This window comes from Tursiops truncatus, chromosome 9, assembly GCF_011762595.2.
Source record: "Tursiops truncatus isolate mTurTru1 chromosome 9, mTurTru1.mat.Y, whole genome shotgun sequence".
NCBI classification, from domain to species: Eukaryota; Metazoa; Chordata; class Mammalia; order Artiodactyla; family Delphinidae; genus Tursiops; species Tursiops truncatus.
In genome coordinates this window covers 90,951,988-90,970,070 of record NC_047042.1, presented here as the reverse complement: position 1 = coordinate 90,970,070, position 18,083 = coordinate 90,951,988, and the positions used below count along the sequence as shown (strand labels likewise).

At 38.0% G+C, this 18,083-nt stretch overlaps 1 protein-coding gene and 1 non-coding gene across 4 annotated transcripts in view; one reads left to right on the top strand and one right to left on the bottom strand.

Moving 5' to 3' along the window:
* Positions 1-3,293: 3,293 nt before the first annotated feature.
* Positions 3,294-18,083, bottom strand: part of IFT56 (intraflagellar transport 56) — a 36,434-nt gene continuing 21,644 nt past the window's right edge. For 2 of the 3 annotated variants that reach the window (XM_019948177.3, XM_073809976.1), the window contains exons 11-18: positions 17,225-17,278; positions 15,263-15,326; positions 13,009-13,097; positions 12,700-12,783; positions 11,457-11,526; positions 10,570-10,676; positions 7,302-7,435; positions 3,294-5,799 (exon numbers count right to left, since the gene is read on the bottom strand). In XM_019948177.3, the coding sequence (XP_019803736.2) occupies positions 5,688-5,799; positions 7,302-7,435; positions 10,570-10,676; positions 11,457-11,526; positions 12,700-12,783; positions 13,009-13,097; positions 15,263-15,326; positions 17,225-17,278 (714 nt within the window). In that variant the 3' untranslated portion in view covers positions 3,294-5,687. The remainder of the gene's footprint in view (positions 5,800-7,301; positions 7,436-10,569; positions 10,677-11,456; positions 11,527-12,699; positions 12,784-13,008; positions 13,098-15,262; positions 15,327-17,224; positions 17,279-18,083) is intronic. The other variant, XM_073809975.1, reaches the window with a different exon arrangement.
* TRNAE-UUC (transfer RNA glutamic acid (anticodon UUC)) lies at positions 6,620-6,692 on the top strand. Its single transcript has one exon. It is a non-coding gene; the product is annotated as a tRNA-Glu (tRNA).

Below are 18,083 nucleotides of genomic sequence, written 5' to 3'. Positions count from 1 at the left end.
CTTATTATTTGCTTTGTTTTCTAGAGGCTTATCTCCAAACTCTCACCCAAACTCTCTTCTCAATACGTTAACAAATGAGGTGTTCAATTTAGCCTTGAATGAGTCCATCCTGAAGCTTTCTGAGCTGCTCTTGTCTGTATTGGTTGATCTCTGAGACTGTAGCAGAGCTGTACTGAAATACGTCCCCACTCATACTGCGGGCATTCCCTCCACCCTCTCTGTTAATGTGGAGCCCCCTTTCTTATATGCTACATTTTCTCTTTTCCTTAGTTTGTTCCCATATTTTTGGTGGAGCACAAAGTTCAGGAGCTAATTTTATGAAATTAAATACATGTCTGAAAAGATATTCGTTCTACTACATACTTGAATGACAGTTTCTAGTTGGAAATAATTTTTCCTCAGAATTCTTAAGGCATTGCAACATTGTTTTAAAGCTTCCAGAGTTGCTATTGAGAAGTCCAAGGCTACTTATCGATCTGATTTTTGAATGTTTGTGTGCAACCTGTGCCGACCTTCCCCAGCAGAAGCTTTAGTTCTCTTTGTCACCAATGTTTCTATAATTACCTTTTTTAGTTCCACTGACACGCTGGACAGAAGCCCAGGTCTCATTCCAGTTTCCAAATAGTGGTTGCGACCATAGAGAGTGAGCATGAACTTAAACCTGGGATTCTTTTTTAAAAATAGCTTTTTTTATACCAAAAAAATCATATGTATTAATAGATCTATATATATAGCATATATATGTTGTTACATGACTGTATACATTTGCCAAAACTCATAGAACTATAAAAAACATAAATATATATTTCACGATTTCCTCTCCTGTCAATGGGTATTTGGGCTGTTTCCAGGTTTTCCCTGGGCACAGTGCTGTGAGGATCATTCTTGTACGTATCTCCTGGTGTACATGGACAAGAGTCCATATCTCATGGTATACATGGACATGAGTATCTCTTGAACATATACTGAAGAGTGGAATTGCTGGGTCATGGCATGAAACTACAAGTTTACAAAAAAGGCCATACTGTTTCTCAAAGAACAAATGAAAGTAGATAAATAGGAACAATTAAAATTAAGATTAAACATCTGTAAATATTACTCAAGGCTTCATTTATGTTATCTTCATCTGACATAATCGTTGACTTATTCTCTATATAGTTAAATTCTATACTCCAAGTTTCATTTAAGATTCACTTCCCCCATGTAGCCTTTTCTATGTGACCTATTCTACAATGTTTTTCCCTGTTGAATTTTCTCAGTAAATGTATAAGCTATACTATCCCATAATTTCATTGCTTTTACAGTACCTTGCAATTAGTCTCTATGTCACTGTTACATACATTTTCATCCTAACATGAGCTGTAATTTTAAAAACTTGAATAACATGTCTCAGCTTCATCATATTAATAGCTACTCCTCAGTTAAAAACTGGCAAAGGAGAGTATAATTTCATGTATATAGAGGAAATTAAAAATAGAAGGACATGTGTAATTATTAACTGTACATAGTAGAAAAGACCTGTACATACTTAGAGATGCAGTAAGATTCCCTTGAAATTTTTATTAAGCATTTGGTTATGTCTAAGTTATGGTGCAGAAACCTAATTCAGAACCCTGCCAACAATCAGAGATCCCTGAAAATCCAGTGTTTTTTTTTTCCCCGTAAGGGAGTTCATTTACACAGATGGACTGAACTTTCCATCTGGTTTTGTTTCCCCCTTTGCTTTGGTTGGTGGGAAGCTTGAAAGTGAATTTCTGGCCCATCTTTGGTAATTCTGGTATGTACTTTTGTGTATGAACTTTTACTCTTCCTTCTATCTGTTAAGTTTTCTTGTACATATACTTGGTAACTCACCTCAAATTGTTTCTGGAACACAGTGAAATATAAGTAACTGACCAAATAAATACATGAATACATGAATCAATATACAAAAAATGGTGACTTGAATTAGATCAAATGCACCCATAGGTTATGGTATGGATGCTCACGTCTGCGCTTCCCACCGTCCTCTTCCCTGATGTTCACCTAGCAGGGTACTTCTTCCTGTATCTGAGGTTTGTAAACTGTGTTGCCTTGAGGGGCAGCCTGAGTGGTGGACATGCTGCATCTGCTTCCCTTTGCCCTGACCACCAGGACAGTCCCTATTGTACTTGGCATCTAGACTTTATTTAAAGAGAGGGTTTTGATGCAAAAGAGTGCAAACTTGTCTATATACTATACATTCAATATGCACACATCAGCTGAGTGTATTCACCTATCGTTTTATTGTGTGCGTCTCATATCTTCACATATTCCTACAGTCCGGAGTTGAGGTATGTTATGGGCAACCATCAGGTCTCTAGCTCTGCTTCTCTGAGAGCATCTCTGAATAGAAGACTGTTTGAACGTTACCATAAAATACATTTAAACCTGAGAAGTATTTTATAGGATGAAGAAGAGAGATGACTATTTACCTAAGTCATATTGAGGAAGTCATAAGTACAGGAACTAGTAAATCACTAATTCATTTTGCCATTAGAAAGTAAATATAACTTGTGATTTAATGCCCACTTGCTTGCAACTTTTTAAGTGTATCAAGCCACAAAGAAGGAAACCAGTCCTTTGGCTTCTGTGTACTTGGATATATGTTGCATGTGCTACTCACATGGCAGAAGCCTGGACATCTTGCTAGCCGTTGAGTTCCAGGATCCATTCTGGTTGCTTCTCCAAAATGAGGTAGGGGGTGTCCCATATGTATGGATACAAACATTCCCATTGCCTTATTTTATCTCTCAATAGCTTCTTCCTATTGAGAAAACAGTCACACTTTACTGTGTTTAGTTGTGTATACTTCTGTTAGACTGGGTTATCTATCAGGACTGTGCGTTATTTCTCTTTGCATCCCTAGCATCTAGGATATGCTTGGCACACCATAAAACAACAATTAGATGGGAACCAGAATACATGAGGTCAGGTCTCACAAGTCCCCTGCTCTACCAGTTACTGTATGTTTAATTATTCAGTCAACAAGTATTTGGGAGCTTTCTACATATGAGGCGTTATATCATGCACTGGTCAAACAACTTCTGGAATGGGCTGTAACACAGTAAAGAGCCAAACCTAATAGGACTGAGCAGGAATCACAGGCCTTAGCGGACAAGTCTTCTCAGGGGATATCTACTTTCCCCTCAAAAAGAATAACTTGTGAAGCCCAAAACTTTGTGCTACCCCTCTACTCTGGGGTCAGGAAAGAAAGGAGAGAAGGCACATGACACACCCAGGGCCCGCACTCACACTCAACAGAAGACTATAAATAACCAAATAATAAGCTTTAATTTGAATATGTTACAGTGGAATATAATAATTCTTTTAAAGTACAAAAATAATTTAAAAATTTTTTTCCATTTGCAAGTAATATCTGCTACAGATTATGAAGAGTACACTGATGCTATGAACTGTACACATTACACTACATCCTAAGCCTGGACCTCCCCCTCTCCATGCAACACTACTCTGCAATCTTGAGGCCCACCAAGATGTTTCAGAAGTAGCTATCCTTAGTAACAGAATTGGATAGTATCTCTCTTACACTAGTCTTTATGTTTTTTTTGTCTCAATTCTACAGATTAAAAACTTTTTAAAAAGTTAATCTAAAATTCTGGGAATTGCTCTTTTTGGAATATCTTTTTTTTTCCAAAAGACAGGAAAATGGCAGGGAGAAGCTAGAGTGTTAAGCTCAACAAGAACTCATTTAAAAGTAAATCACCATCAGTGCAAAAGTTTTCCAAGTATAGGAAATTTGAAAATAATAGCAATTAACTGGAAGACAAATTTCATTGCAAAGAACCACTGAAAAGTTTCATGTGTCTTTTTCTAATATTACGTTTCCTAATACTTTAAGTGAGGTAACGATCACAAGGATTCTAAAGATTATAGCAGGTTCTGTCCAGATCTGACCCACCTTGTAACTTAGATACTGAGAACCAATTCTTGAAAAAACAGAAACAACATAATAAGGAACAGAAGCTTTGGCATATGAAAAATGATATAACTTTGTTTTATAAAATTCAGTTTTTCAGGTCAGTTTATTTATTTATTTTTTGCGGTACGTGGGCCTCTCACTGTTGCGGCCTCTCCCGTTGCAGAGCACAGGCTCTGGACGCGCAGGCTCAGCGGCCATGGCTCACGGGCCCAGCCGCTCCGCGGCATGTGGGATCTTCCCGGACCGGGGCACGAACCCATATCCTCTGCATCGGCAGGCGGACTCTCAACCACTGCACCACCAGGGAAGCCCCAGGTCAGTTTATTTTGATTTGTGCTCTGAACTGATTAGATCTGGGTCTAAATAAAAGACTGGAAAACTGGTCATCTTCCTGAGCAGAGCTGGAAGAACCCCTTGCAACTGTCCAGAAGGCAAAGGCTCTCTGCCATCACAGACCTTCTTTCCTTAGCTGCTCCGACTCCTGCCATGTTCCCATCTCCATTCTATATATGAATTCTTCATCCACAGTGGATGCTGGGGGTATAGGTGGGAAAACTGACACTATTCTTCTTTAGTGCTTCAAGGAATTATGAGTTTCAGTTCCCAGGCTGGATAGGGATGGCTCTGCACTTTCTATACCTGTAATACTTGTACCTTAAACTAACAGAAAAAAATTATGTAATATAGAAACAAAGGTAATCTGGTACATAAAACATGTAGGTCTATCTTCTGAAAATAGGTCGTGAGCCTAAAAATGCTCAGTTGTGTAATGGGTTTATATTGCGAGAGCTCGGAAACATTGGGCTAGGATACGACTTAGGACAGAGTCCAGCCATTAGGAAATCCCTCAAAGGGCTCTACACGATCCATATTCTATTAACATTACATTAAGAAATAAAATAATCTTTGTAGCCCTACTTTCAAAACTTGATGTTTATTCAGCAGGATATATGAAGAAAAACCTAACCTGTAATGTTACCTAAATTACAGTGGGGAAGTGCCTGATGAGATTTTTATACTGTTTCTTGAATATCTTCAAATGTACCACACAGATTTTTTTCATAGTACTTACCTTTAAAAAAACTGCAATATTCAGGTTACTCCACTGCAACTGTGTTATTATCAGCAAGAATTCAACTACTGAAAGAGTAATCCCATAAGCCTATTATCTATTAATGACTGGACAGTCTGATAAAGGATCTTACTGCCATTCTTAGAATCATGTAGCTATTTATAACCTCTGCTCTCCCAAGATTCAGAGCTGCACTATTAAACTTTTTATGGAATTTCCCAGTAAAACAGGATAATGTACATAGATGGCTAAAATTAAGATGACAGAATGATGGTGACCTTTGAGCATTAAAGGCATTTGTTATTGCAGCTTGGAGAAAATGCCATGGAATGCTAATATGTAAAAAAAGTTATGCCATTCTCCTTCAAGTCAGTAAATCACATAAGAGGACTCTGAGTAGTTTTAGAAGAAAGGCACCAGACAAGTCCAAAGTCTTATTGGTCGTCGGATCATACAGGAGCCACAGCACAAATTATGGCTCTTAGTTCAGCCAGGAGGCTCGGTCTAAGCAAGCCAGTCACTGATCTTGAGGCTCGAAGAGCAAGGAAGGAAGTGTCAGTAAAACAGAGCCCCGCATCTTACGTAAACTTGAGGAGAATGATTTCCAATTTTATGTCAACGTGGTGACTGGCTCCTTAGGACTCCGGAGCTAGTTTAGACAGGCACTCTGTTTTCTTTGGCCCATTTCTTCATGATCCGGATGATATACTCTACTTGGGTGTTACCCGTGCTTCTCAGTAAATGGAGCACTTCTCGAAGGGTCTCTCTGAGGAAAAGATTTGAAAGGACAAATTGTTTCAGTAAAGAATGCAAATTAACAAGTAAAATAAACTTGTGACTGTTCTTCATATGCTTCTGATATGTGTATACGGTGCATTCAAAAACCGATTACAAACTTCCTAGCCTTCTATTCTTTTGAGGCCATAGTAAAATGGAAATTCTGTGAAATCCTTCTCACCAATCCAAGTTTTCCTTGTTTACTTCTACTATCTATATATATGCTATTTTTTGTCTTAATATGGCATAAATATTTCCATTTCTATGCTTATTCTGCATGACAGAGTAGAAAGTTGTATCAAGGAGCTGGGTTCAAAGAGTTGGGTTCAAATTCTAGCTCTGTGCTAACAAGTGACTTAACTTGTCTGAGCCCCAGATTTCTCCTTTGTTTAAGGTGGTAATCACCCGAAACTGGGTGTCATTGCCATATCTGTAAAATTTTACAAAGCCAGGCACAGATTATTTCTTCAAGAAAAATAATATATTAATAAATATGGAAGAGAGGAAAGTTAATGACCAAGATTTGGCAAATGTCAGTATTTATATTTTAAGTAACTTAAATTTAATTAAAATTTAAACTCATGCTTTAAGTAATGCAGACTAAAACTTCCCTATTACCTCATCAAATCTATAGATGACTGTCGATTGACCCTCTTCCCTAAGAGTTCTCTCGTGTTTTCTACGTTTTCCCTCAAGTATCTTCTTTCAACTACCCAAATTCTTTTCAACTTTTATTTAGGAGTGGAAGTAGATACAAGTTAGGAAGTAATTTTTGATAGATTATTTACTTATTAAATAGTCATGGGAATTCCCTGATGGTCCAGTGGTTAGGACTCAGCACTTTCACTGCTGGGGCCCAGGTTCAATCCCTGGTCGGGGGAACTAAGGTGCCACAAGCTGCGTGGAGCGGCCAAAAAAAAAAAAAGAGTCGCATCTTCTGTTTATACATCAGTAACAAATACATTCCACAAAGTTATTTTCAGAAAACTGAATTTAGTTTTAAGTAGTTTAACTTTAACAAATGGAGCTATACGCCACTTAATTTTATGTAGACGTAATGTCTCAGTATTTCCTGGAATATGAGAAGGCAAAAGAAAAAAAAAGAGTTATTAACCACACTCACTCCATTTCTAATTCTTTGAGGACTAAACTAAGAGACACAAGAAAAAAGCCAAAAGGCAAAGAAAAGAGAAGAAGAGATTGAAAAAGGCATTGTATGAAAATGACAATTCATTTGCAGCCAAATATATATCTTGCTCTTATACTCGAGAGCTGTAGTATACTCAATGTCCCCATTATACATAGTTTAGAATGATCTGATTCTATAAAATAAAAATTCTGGAGGAAAAAGGTCAGATAGAAATATAAAACTTAACCTTTTATTCATCAAAATAATTTTTAGTTTTCAGAAGACATGATCCAAGAAAGCAATTCTCATCCCCCAGGAACCAGCAAATGCATAGAGGTAGTGTCTATTGTCTGTCTACTTACTTGGGTTCTCTCCCAGCTAAGATCATCTGGAATATGCCTACACAGGCCCCCCTCTTGCCTTCCCAATATTCAGGGTTGGGATCCAGCCTCTCTAAGACATCAAATGCTTTGGCTGAATAGTAAAACTGGCCCATCTGAATAAAAGAAAGTACTGTGGTAATACTTGTAGTCAAAAGATCACACAGAATGAAACTAAATGTAAAGATACCATGAAACATAATTTCATAAAACAAGTGCATGGGTAATGACAACACTTGCAATTAGCAAATTAGATAAATTTCAATTCCTTATTAAAACAAGAAGGAAAATCACAGTTTGTGTACATGAGTTCAGTTTAAACCCCCTTCCCTTCATTAAGTTTTCAACAATATAACATTTCTTCTACATATAGTCAAGTTACACTGTAATCAACATATTTGTCATTTCTTCTAATCATATTCTAATCTTGAGGATAAACTCTGATGACTGTGATTTGAACTGGTTATTTTTCAAGTTTCCTCAATACATCCTGTAGATGACTACTATCATTCACTTTACGCTAATATGATCCCATTCAGCCCAAGAGGATGGTCTTTCCCTTACCTTGTCCCTAAAGTCTCAGAATGCCCAGATGTACACTGACTCCTACTCTAAACAGCAAGTCTTTTAAACATTTAATTCATTTTGACAAACTTCTTTCCCAAATATACTACACATTTCCTTGGCCTTGTAGAGTATGCTGACTATCATTAAATTTTGCTTAGATGAGGTTTCCTGATTGGCAATCATAAATGTATAGTGTTCACTGAAGTCTGCAAATTGCTTGGCAATCCTCCTTACTCAGTGCGGTTTCGTTACCTTTCCTTTCCTGTGAACTGTTGTTTTACACCTTTGCCAATTTCCTAAGATCTCTACTGCATCTTAGCTTAGCTTTCTTCTATACTTCATAGGGAAGACACAACTCTCCTTCCTTCAGTTCAAATTATTCTTGTACTTTCATTACTCCTTCCCTCTTTTCTGCATATCTCTCAGAAAGAAGTGTTCTTATTCCTTTTCAAGGTTAATCCTTCTTCCTATAAATTTTTCTCGTAAAAATTTTTTCTTTGGTAAAGAAACACACCAAATGGTGTGGGAAACATACATGTACAGTTTAATGACTATAATATCAATATAAGTGTAACTACCACCCAGGTCAAGAGATGAAACATTGACAGCAAAACAGAAGCTCTGTGTGTCATGTCCACACTACAACCCTCTCTTTCCCTATTTTCAGTAACTAGTAGTCTGACTTTTATGGTCATCAGTTCTTTGACCTTCTTTATAGTTTTATCAGCTATGTAAACATCTTTAGACAATATAATTGAGTGTTGCCTCTTAGTATGTTAGCTATATGAAATAAAGCTGTAAATATTCTTTTGTGTCTTGTATATGTTTTTACAATTCATCTATATTGCTGGATAGAGCTGGTTCATTTTTTAAAGTCTTTTTATTTTAAAATAATTATAAATTTACAGGAAGTCACAAAGATAGTACAGAGTGGTCCCATGTCCCTTTCAACCAATTTCCCCCATTATAGCTTATACAACTATAGTACAATATCACAATATCAAACCCAGAAAACTGACATCACTACAATGTGTATGTACAGTTCTGTCATTTAATCAAATGTGTAGGTTCATGTAACCACCACCCCTATCAAGATACAGATCTATTCCATCACCACAAAGCTGTACTCTCCTCCCAGCTGACCACCCCTAACCTCTGGCAATCACCAATTTTTTCTACATCTCTATAATTTTGTCATTTCAAGAATGTTATATATATGAAATCATACATCAGTTTTTTAAGATTGTGGTCTACGTTATTCTCATTGAATCTGCTTCCTAATCCAATTCTCTTCTGTACCTAGCAGTGCTTTCTCAGGCCTCTTGCAATTCTATCTAGTTGCAGATTTGACATTTTCCTTCCTTGGCATTTGATAAAATAGGAACAAGAAAAGGAGTAATAAAAAACACTTTTTTTTTCTCTCTCCTGGTTCTTTTCTTTTCCTTCTGTTCATCTTCATCCTCTGTCTCTTTCACTGACTCTTCTTTCTATTTCTATCCCTTAAATAGTGGTGTTCCATGTGGTTCCTCACCCCATTCACTGGTTAATCTCATTCTCTCCCATACTCCACTGCTACTACTGCTACTGCTACTGCTACTACCACCACCACCATTAACTACTGTTAACTTCTAAAGCTACATCTCTAGTCCGAGCCTCTCACATGAACACCTGAGCTCCAGGCTCACCCTGATAATTTCACACATGTAATATCTCTACCTGGGAGCCCCAAACACAGATTTAATACATCTAAAATTGAACTAAATTCCTGTCTTTTATGTTTTATTTTCCTCTGCCTTCCCTAACTCACTTAATATCATTGCCATCCACCAAGTTCTATTAAACATTTTCAAGTTTCCTATGTTTTAAATCCTTTTCCACTGATGGTGATTCACTTTATAATGTAGTGATTCACTTTGCAATGAGCTATTATTGATTAATTTGATACTAGACTCTCTTTACCTGACGTTTTCCTGTCTTTTGGACAGGAAGAAATATTCCCAAAATAGGAGTTTCCAGAATTTGAGGCTAACTTTTTAAAAAGCTTTTAATGTATAGGATAGGGCCCCAAACTCCTCCCTCTTCCCTGCCTTTCCAACTCCCTACACACACACACACACACACACACACACACACACACACACACACACACACACACACACACACAGTTCGTCTACTATTTGCACCATGGTTTTCCCAAAGGTTTGGTTTGCAACTCTCTTACTCTTCTTACTTTACTCCCTTATCGGTAATCTCACTTTTTTCAGGGTTTCAATTACTATTGAAGTGGTGATGATTTCTCCAGATTTGTCTCTCGATGTCAGAGGACATCATTCTTGAGCTTCAGAACGAAACTTCCAATTACCAGATGAATATCTCTATTTGCATGGTACCTAAAGATTCATAGCCTTTAGAAATCTAAAACCTCCTCTCTAAACCACTATTTCATACACATTCTTTCATATTTCATTTATATGTATACATGTTTTATGTACATATAAAACCCTGAAATGCTGCCTATCTCTGAGTTCAGTTCATTCATAAAAGGGATGACATTTCTGATATCACGATGCGAATCCTCTCACCTATAGCCATTTAATCTCTAGGACACTTTCCCCTAATATTTAGTCAATGCAGCAATGTGATACTGATCTTCACTTTCCCCTTAGGTCTCACTCAGACGCACCTTGTAGCAGTCATTAGCAATGAGCTGTAAGAGGCTAAAGGACTCGCCAGAGGTTTCCATCTTGAGATAAAGTTCCCAGGCTAGTCTTGGTTTCTTATTCATAATGTCTACAAAGAGAAACAAAGATTTATGCTTTTTAAATGTACAAGAAATACACTTCTGCATCTTGCTAGTCTATGGATTTGGTTCTATGTTACAAATATACAAAGTAATGGTAAGCAGCCCTTACATGGGAAAGCTTACACTGTCGGCATTAAGCTGGTTTCCCCGTCAGAACTCTACCATACTTAAAATACTTAAGTTAGGCTTTACATAGTTATATCTTTTTAGATTGCGTTGACTTCCAGTAGTTCCTACTTTGCTCATCTGCTGAAAAGTCATCTATCATTCATTCAATCCCACTCATACAGTTCCAGCCTCACTTAGAAATCTAATTGCTAAAATTTTCCCATGTCTTCAAAAACTCAGTGAACATTTTAAAACCAAGTGAAAAAAAAGGAGCAAGAGAGAGACAGACAGACAGAGACGATAGGCTCTATAGTACACACAAATTATGTTTTTGACATTTTATCACTTTTCAGGCCTGCACCAAAGTGAAAAGGTAAAATTAGCATAACAATATCATTTAACAAAAAACAATGTAAACTCAGACTCTGGAAGCTTTACGAGGCTAAAGGAAGAACTTGGCATCTTTTAGGACTGTTTATGCTACGTCAATGTCATATGGTAGAACTATTCACAGGGTAAACGTATATAACACATGTACGTGGCCATCCTTACTGAGTAGCATTAACAACACTTAATCTCAGAGTTTACTCATTCTACAAAACAAAATTAGAAAACACTCAATAAAAGCATTCCTCTATAACATTTAAAAGAAGACTCACAGCACCGAGCTAGCCAACTGAGGTAAATGTAGTCATTTTTCATCTTCTCACTTTGGATTAAAAGGAAAATCTGTAAGAGGAGGAAAAAGGGAATAAACGTGAAGATGCTTTTACAATAAAAATATCCATAGCAGCTTGCCTTAGATTAATGAGCATTATAAATGACCAAATTCTATACAGGCCACTGAGAAAAGTAAAGGACAATTTTTGTGCTGATTTTAAAACACTTCTCTCAGTTATTGATATCACAAGGTAACATGAGGTTGGTGAGGATATAGAAGATTTGAACAGAATAATTAACAACTGCACATGCTACTGGGCAATAAAGCAAGTCTCAACAGATTTTAAAGGACTGGTGTTATACAGACCACACTCTATGACTACAATACAATTCAGTTAGAAATCAAAATAAAATAACCTGGAAAGGACAACATACACACTTGAAAATCATGAAACATGTTTTAGATTAACTCATCGTCAAAGATAATAAAAAGATCATTTCTAAACATAATGGAAATTAGAAAATACTTAGAATTTGAATAATAATGAGTTGAGTAATTTGTTGAATAATAACAAAATTGAATTAAATAATTCAATTGAATTATTTTGAATCATTCAGATAACGTATGGAGTTAGAAGTCAAGATAGTGGTTAGCCTTGTGGGAAAGAGATCTACTCAAAAAGGAGATGCGTGCATTCCCAGGGTTATGATAATATTCTATTTCATGATCTGGGTACTGACTATTTGGGTATGTTCACTTTAAAACTTCATCAAGCTGTGTACTTTGATTTGTATACTTTTCTCCATGTATGTTATGTTTTTATAAAATTTATCCAAAAAAGGAAAACATGAATGTGGTTATAAAATCTATATATCTATTTATATTGTACTTTTTTTTTTTTTTTTTTTTTTTGCGGTACGCGGGCCTCTCACTGTTGTGGCCTCTCCCGTTGCGGGGCACAGGCTCCGGACGCGCAGGCTCAGCGGCCATGGCTCACGGGCCCAGCCGCTCCGCGGCATGTGGGATCTTCCCGGACCGGGACACGAACCCATGTCCCGTGCATTGGCAGGCAGACTCTCAACCACTGCGCCACCAGGGAAGCCCCTATATTGTACTTTTTAGTATAACCTAAGAACAACAGAACTTTTAATAATCCTTTACCCTTAAACTTTTTATTTGAGAAAAAGATAACAATGTTTTTAGACAGAATTATTCAAACGCCTTCAAAAGCAAGTACCCACCTCTTCACCCTCGCTGGTATTGCCAATTGCAGCTTTGGCTTGGGCATAATTAAAGTTAAAGATGTCATCATTATAGAAGTAACTCTGAAAAACATCCCAAGAACAGGTCACACTGAGCATTAACATATAAAATATGAAAACATCAGTCATACCAGGTAAACACAAAAATAATCTTAAGGAATTAGCTGATGCCACTACTACCACCACAGTAAAAGGGTGGTAGTAAAAGATACTCTAAAAGTATCTTATCTGTGACATACTATATACAGTATTTTGTATACAAAGTCATCTAGAAAATTCTACACTGACCTTAAACGAGTTGAGGTAAATCAAGACATCATCAAATTGCTTAAGCAGGAAGAAACAGGAAGCCATGCACTGCCTCCCTGGTATTGTATCTGAAATGGAATGGGAAAAGAAACCAGGTGTATTCATGAAACTAAAAGTTCTCTTTAGGGGCTTCCCTGGTGGTGGAGTAGTTAAGAATCCATGTGCCAATGCAGGGGACACGGGTTCGAGCCCTGGTCCGGGAAGATCCCACATGCCGTGGAGCAACCCATGCGCCACAACTACTGAGCCCGTGCTCTAGAGCTCATGCTCCATAACGAGAGAAGCCACTGTAATGAGAAGCCCGCGCACCACAACAAAGAGCAGCCCCCGCTCGCTGCAAGTAGAAAGCCTGTGCGCAGCAACAGAGACCCAACGCAGCCAAAAATAAATAAATTAATTAATTAAAAATAATAGTTTAATAATATTAAAAAAAAAAAGTTCTCTGGGCTTCCCTGGTGGCGCAGTGGTTGAGAGTCCGCCTGCCGATGCAGGGGACACGGGTTCGTGCCCCAGTCCGGGAAGATCCCACATGCTGCGGAGTGGCTGGGCCCGTGAGCCATAGCCGCTGGGCCTGCGCGTCCGGAGCCTGTGCTCCGCAGCGGGAGAGGCCACAGCAGTGAGAGGCCCACGTACCGCAAAAAAAAAAAAAGTTCTCTTTAGCTGAACTTTGAGTTATTTTATAATTTAGAGACAGGAATGTATTCCAAGACATCTTTCTAGATCCTGAAATTACAGATTCTGTTCAGTGGACAAAACCTCAGCATGATGGAGGTCACAGTACTCAAGAATGACCGATAATCTCTCTTGCGGTTAACAGAGTCCCACATGAGCACATGTTCTACAGGCTACAGTTTTCCCCAGATCTTTTCCAGGGCTTTGATTCTCTCACCCAACTCCAACACCTGCACACGCAACTAATGTGACTTAGTATCCATCATTACTCATCTAAGACAACCCAACACTTCTGGTCTCAAATGGAGAAATACTTTGTCATGGAACCATCTGATCCTGATCCTGACCAACTTTTTGTCCGATAACAGATGCGTATTTGAAGTGGCAGAGGATTAGGATAACGCCTGGCCCTCACCACTGCCACTCCCAATCCTCCTTCCTCTGCTCAAGATTTTTCCCCCAAAACACTTAGCACAGATATACTATATAATCTATTTTTTAAAAATATTTATTTATTTATTTGGCTGTGCACGGTCTTAGTTGCAGCATGCAGGCTCTTTTAGTTGCGGCATGTGGGATCTAGTTCCCTGACCAGGGATCCAACCCGGGCCCCCTGCATTGGGAGCACAGAGTCTTAACCACTGGACCACCAGGGAAGTCCCCTATAATCTACTTATTACATTTATAGTCTGTTCTCTCTAGACTGTACACTGCACAAGCATAGGGGGATTGGTTTGTTTTGTTTACTACTGTATCCCCAACACCACAATACACTTTTGTTGTACAAATGAATTGAAATGGGGAAAGAAAATATTATCCAACAAATAGTTTTGGTGAAACATTTGAAAGAAAATGAATATCCAGGGGTGATTAGAATATTTAACCATCAGTTCAGCATGAACACTGTTCATCAGAATAGATGCCAGCCATGGACAACTGGTACAGACAGCCATATTGGTTCACACTGGCTAACTGTCAGCCCTTTTTAGATCCCTTTCTCAAATCTTACACTGAATCTTCAGTGATGAGATTGATAGTTTAATAATAAAAATGAAGCCACAAAACTACTGGTGGGAAATATAGGTGAATATTATATAACTTCAGGGATAAGAAAGCATTTTCTAAGCTTGATACCCATGTAAGAAATCATTATATAAAAGATAAATAAGATATGTTTTTATATGGGAAAAAAATACCATAGGCAAAGTTAAAAGCAAATGACCTACTGGAAAAATATCTACAGCATGACAAAAGTTTTATACATAAAGAGCTCTTGAAAAATCAATAAAAGTTAACATTTCAAATAAAAGACAGAATCAAATTTTTAAATCTCTTATGAACTAGAGAATATACTTATTCTCCTCTATTTACATATCCTCTCCTCCCATTTTAGCTGAGATGTTAAGAAGGGCTAATTCAATATTCTCTCCTGTGTCTGAGTTTCTACTTTATAATGGGAAGCCTAACAGATATATCCCTGGACAGAGAATCAAACTTCACCAGTCAGTATATGACCAACTCCAGTTATAAATCATGCTCACAAGTACAGATTCAGACATACCACATTCACTAGCTGATCCTCCCACCAACTGGAAGAACTGCTGGGCAATTTTCATATGATCCTTCTGAAAAACAAAGCAGAGCTGATACAGAAGAATAAGCTGAAAATACATTATTTGTATTACTTTGTGGTTTTAACATATTTGTCAGGATTTAACATATACCCTTGTTTTAAATCCTCCCCAAATCAATAGTACTAATTCTTATTAGCATAAGCAACTAGAAAATGATAATATGCAATTGAATTAAAACCTATTTAGAGTCAGATAGAAAAGAAGAAAAAAATCCAATTCCCAAATTCTATCTTAAAAGTATCTTCATTGGGCTTCCCTGGTGGTGCAGGGGTTGAGAGTCCGCCTGCCGATGCAGGGGACACGGGTTCGTGCCCCGGTCCACGAGGATCCCACATGCCGCGGAGCGGCTGGGCCCGTGAGCCATGGCCGCTGAGCCTGCACATCCGGAACCTGTGCTCCGCAACAGGAGAGGCCACAACAGTGAGAGGCCCGTGTAACACAAACAACAAACAACAACAACAACAACAACAACAAAAAAGTATCTTCATTAAATTAACTAATTCATTCAACAAATATTTATTGCTCTTTTATCATATATCAGACCTTGTGGTAGGAGCTATGGCTATAACAAGGAGTATTTATTAAATAAAACCATTAATTTATTCAATAGCTTTTTTTTTTTTTTTTTTTTTTTGCGGTACGCGGGCCTCTCACTGTTGTGGCGTTTCCCGTTGCGGAGCACAGGCTCCGGACGCGCAGGCTCAGCGGCCATGGCTCACGGACCCAGCCGCTCCGCGGCATGTGGGATCTTCCTGGACCGGGGCACGAACCCGTGTCCCCTGCATCAGCAGGCGGACTCGCAACCACTGCACCACCAGGGAAGCCCTCAATAGCTATTTATTGCCTATCTACTACATGAAGCACTTTGGAGTGAGCTGGAGATAAAAAGATTTATTTATATTACACTTTGTTCCAAAAAGAACTTACTATGCCATATTCAGAGGAATAAAAGCTTAATTTTAGTCAGCATTTTGGTACTTATAAAAAGCTTTTCCAGAGAAACAATTATTCCCATTTTACAAATGTCAAAATTAAAGCTCAGAGGTATGCAAGGTGAAAAAAAAGTCAGTGAAGGGACTTCCCTGGTAGTGCAGTGGTTGAGAATCCATCTGCCAATGCAGGGGACATGGGTTCGATCCCTGGTGGGAAGGGATCTGCAGAACAGCTGAGCCCGTGTGCCACAACTACTGAGCCTGTGCTCTAGAGCCTGCACGCCGCAACTACTCAGCCTGCGAGCTGCAACTACTGAGCCCATGCACCGCAACTACTGAAGCCCGCCCACCTAGAGCCTGCGCTCTGCAACAAGAGAAGCCACCACAATGAGAAGCCCGCACACGCCACAAAGAGTAGTCCCCGCTTGCTGCAACTAGAGAAAGCCCGCACACAGCAGCAAAGACCCAACGCAGCCAAACAAATAAAAATTTAAAAAGTCAGTGAAAATAAGAATGAATTTTTGCAATGATTTGCTCTTGTTATTATATATACACACTGTTTAACAATTGGGCTTTTTTTTTTTTTTTTAACCAAAGCAGCAATTCTTAGGGTTGTAGCTTTCTTTTTTTTCTTTATTTCATTTTATTTTGTTTTATTTTTTTGGCCACGCTGTGCAGCTTGCAGGACCTTAGTTCCCCAACCAGGGCTTGAACCCGTGTCTCTGGCAGTGAGAGTGCCAAGTCCTAACCACTGGACCACCAGGGAATTCTTTTTTGTCTTTAAATAACCCAGAATTCTTTTCACAATGGAATCTGGACTGGGGGATATGGAGAAATAAAAGGAACTGCAAAAGAGCCTATTTGTAAGCTTATTGCTGTTGAAATTTGATGTTCATTTTGATCTTTTCCACACACATAACTTTGCAAGCTACAGATTACCAGTGATTTTATACTCACCGAACCCATTTCCTGGCCAAGGGCTGCATTGACCACTCCTTTGAGGATATACTCCTGGACACATGGAATATCACTAATTAATTTAAAAGGAATGTGGAACTATGAGATATCTTTCAAATAGACCATTTGCATCTATTTAATGCTTTATATATATTATCAAAAGTTACCCAAAGTCACTTTTCTCTGTTCTATCCCTGGTTTGAATGAAAGAATTAGCAGACTTTCATTTGTTTCCCAGGAAAGTATTCATATAACAGAATTCATCATATTTGTAAATTCTCAATCTTAAGCAGAAAAACTCAGTGGATACTCACAGGAATTAAGTTTTATTTTTATTTCAATTCAGTGGAAAAAATTAACAATAAAATGTTTATGTAATAATTTTTACATCTTATCAGTCACTGCCATTCTCTGTGATGGCATCATATATATATTATCAATATTTTTCCCTTTCCAATGATATAATAACCTTCCTTTGTTAGTGATCCCTTACCTCAAAAGGAAAAAGTATCCTCTGATTCTCCTTTGTAAGGTATTCTTGCTTTTGGAGTCCTGAGGCCTCACCTGTATCCCCTTCAGACTTGGTTCTGTTCTTTAATAGATACTCTCCTTAGCTTTATCAATTTTTATGTGGGTACTATTTTTATTTAAGAGGGCTCATAAAAAGAACAGAAGATGCTGAAGCCTTTAATACACTGGAGAAATATACCTGTTTAGATCTAGAAACAGTTTTCAGTCAGTCTTTCACTCAGTGAGTGGGATGCCTACTATGTGCTTAGTATACATAGTGTTGGAGATGCAATACAGACACAATCCCTGACCGCAAGGAGCTAACAACCTAACAGGGGACAAAGACATA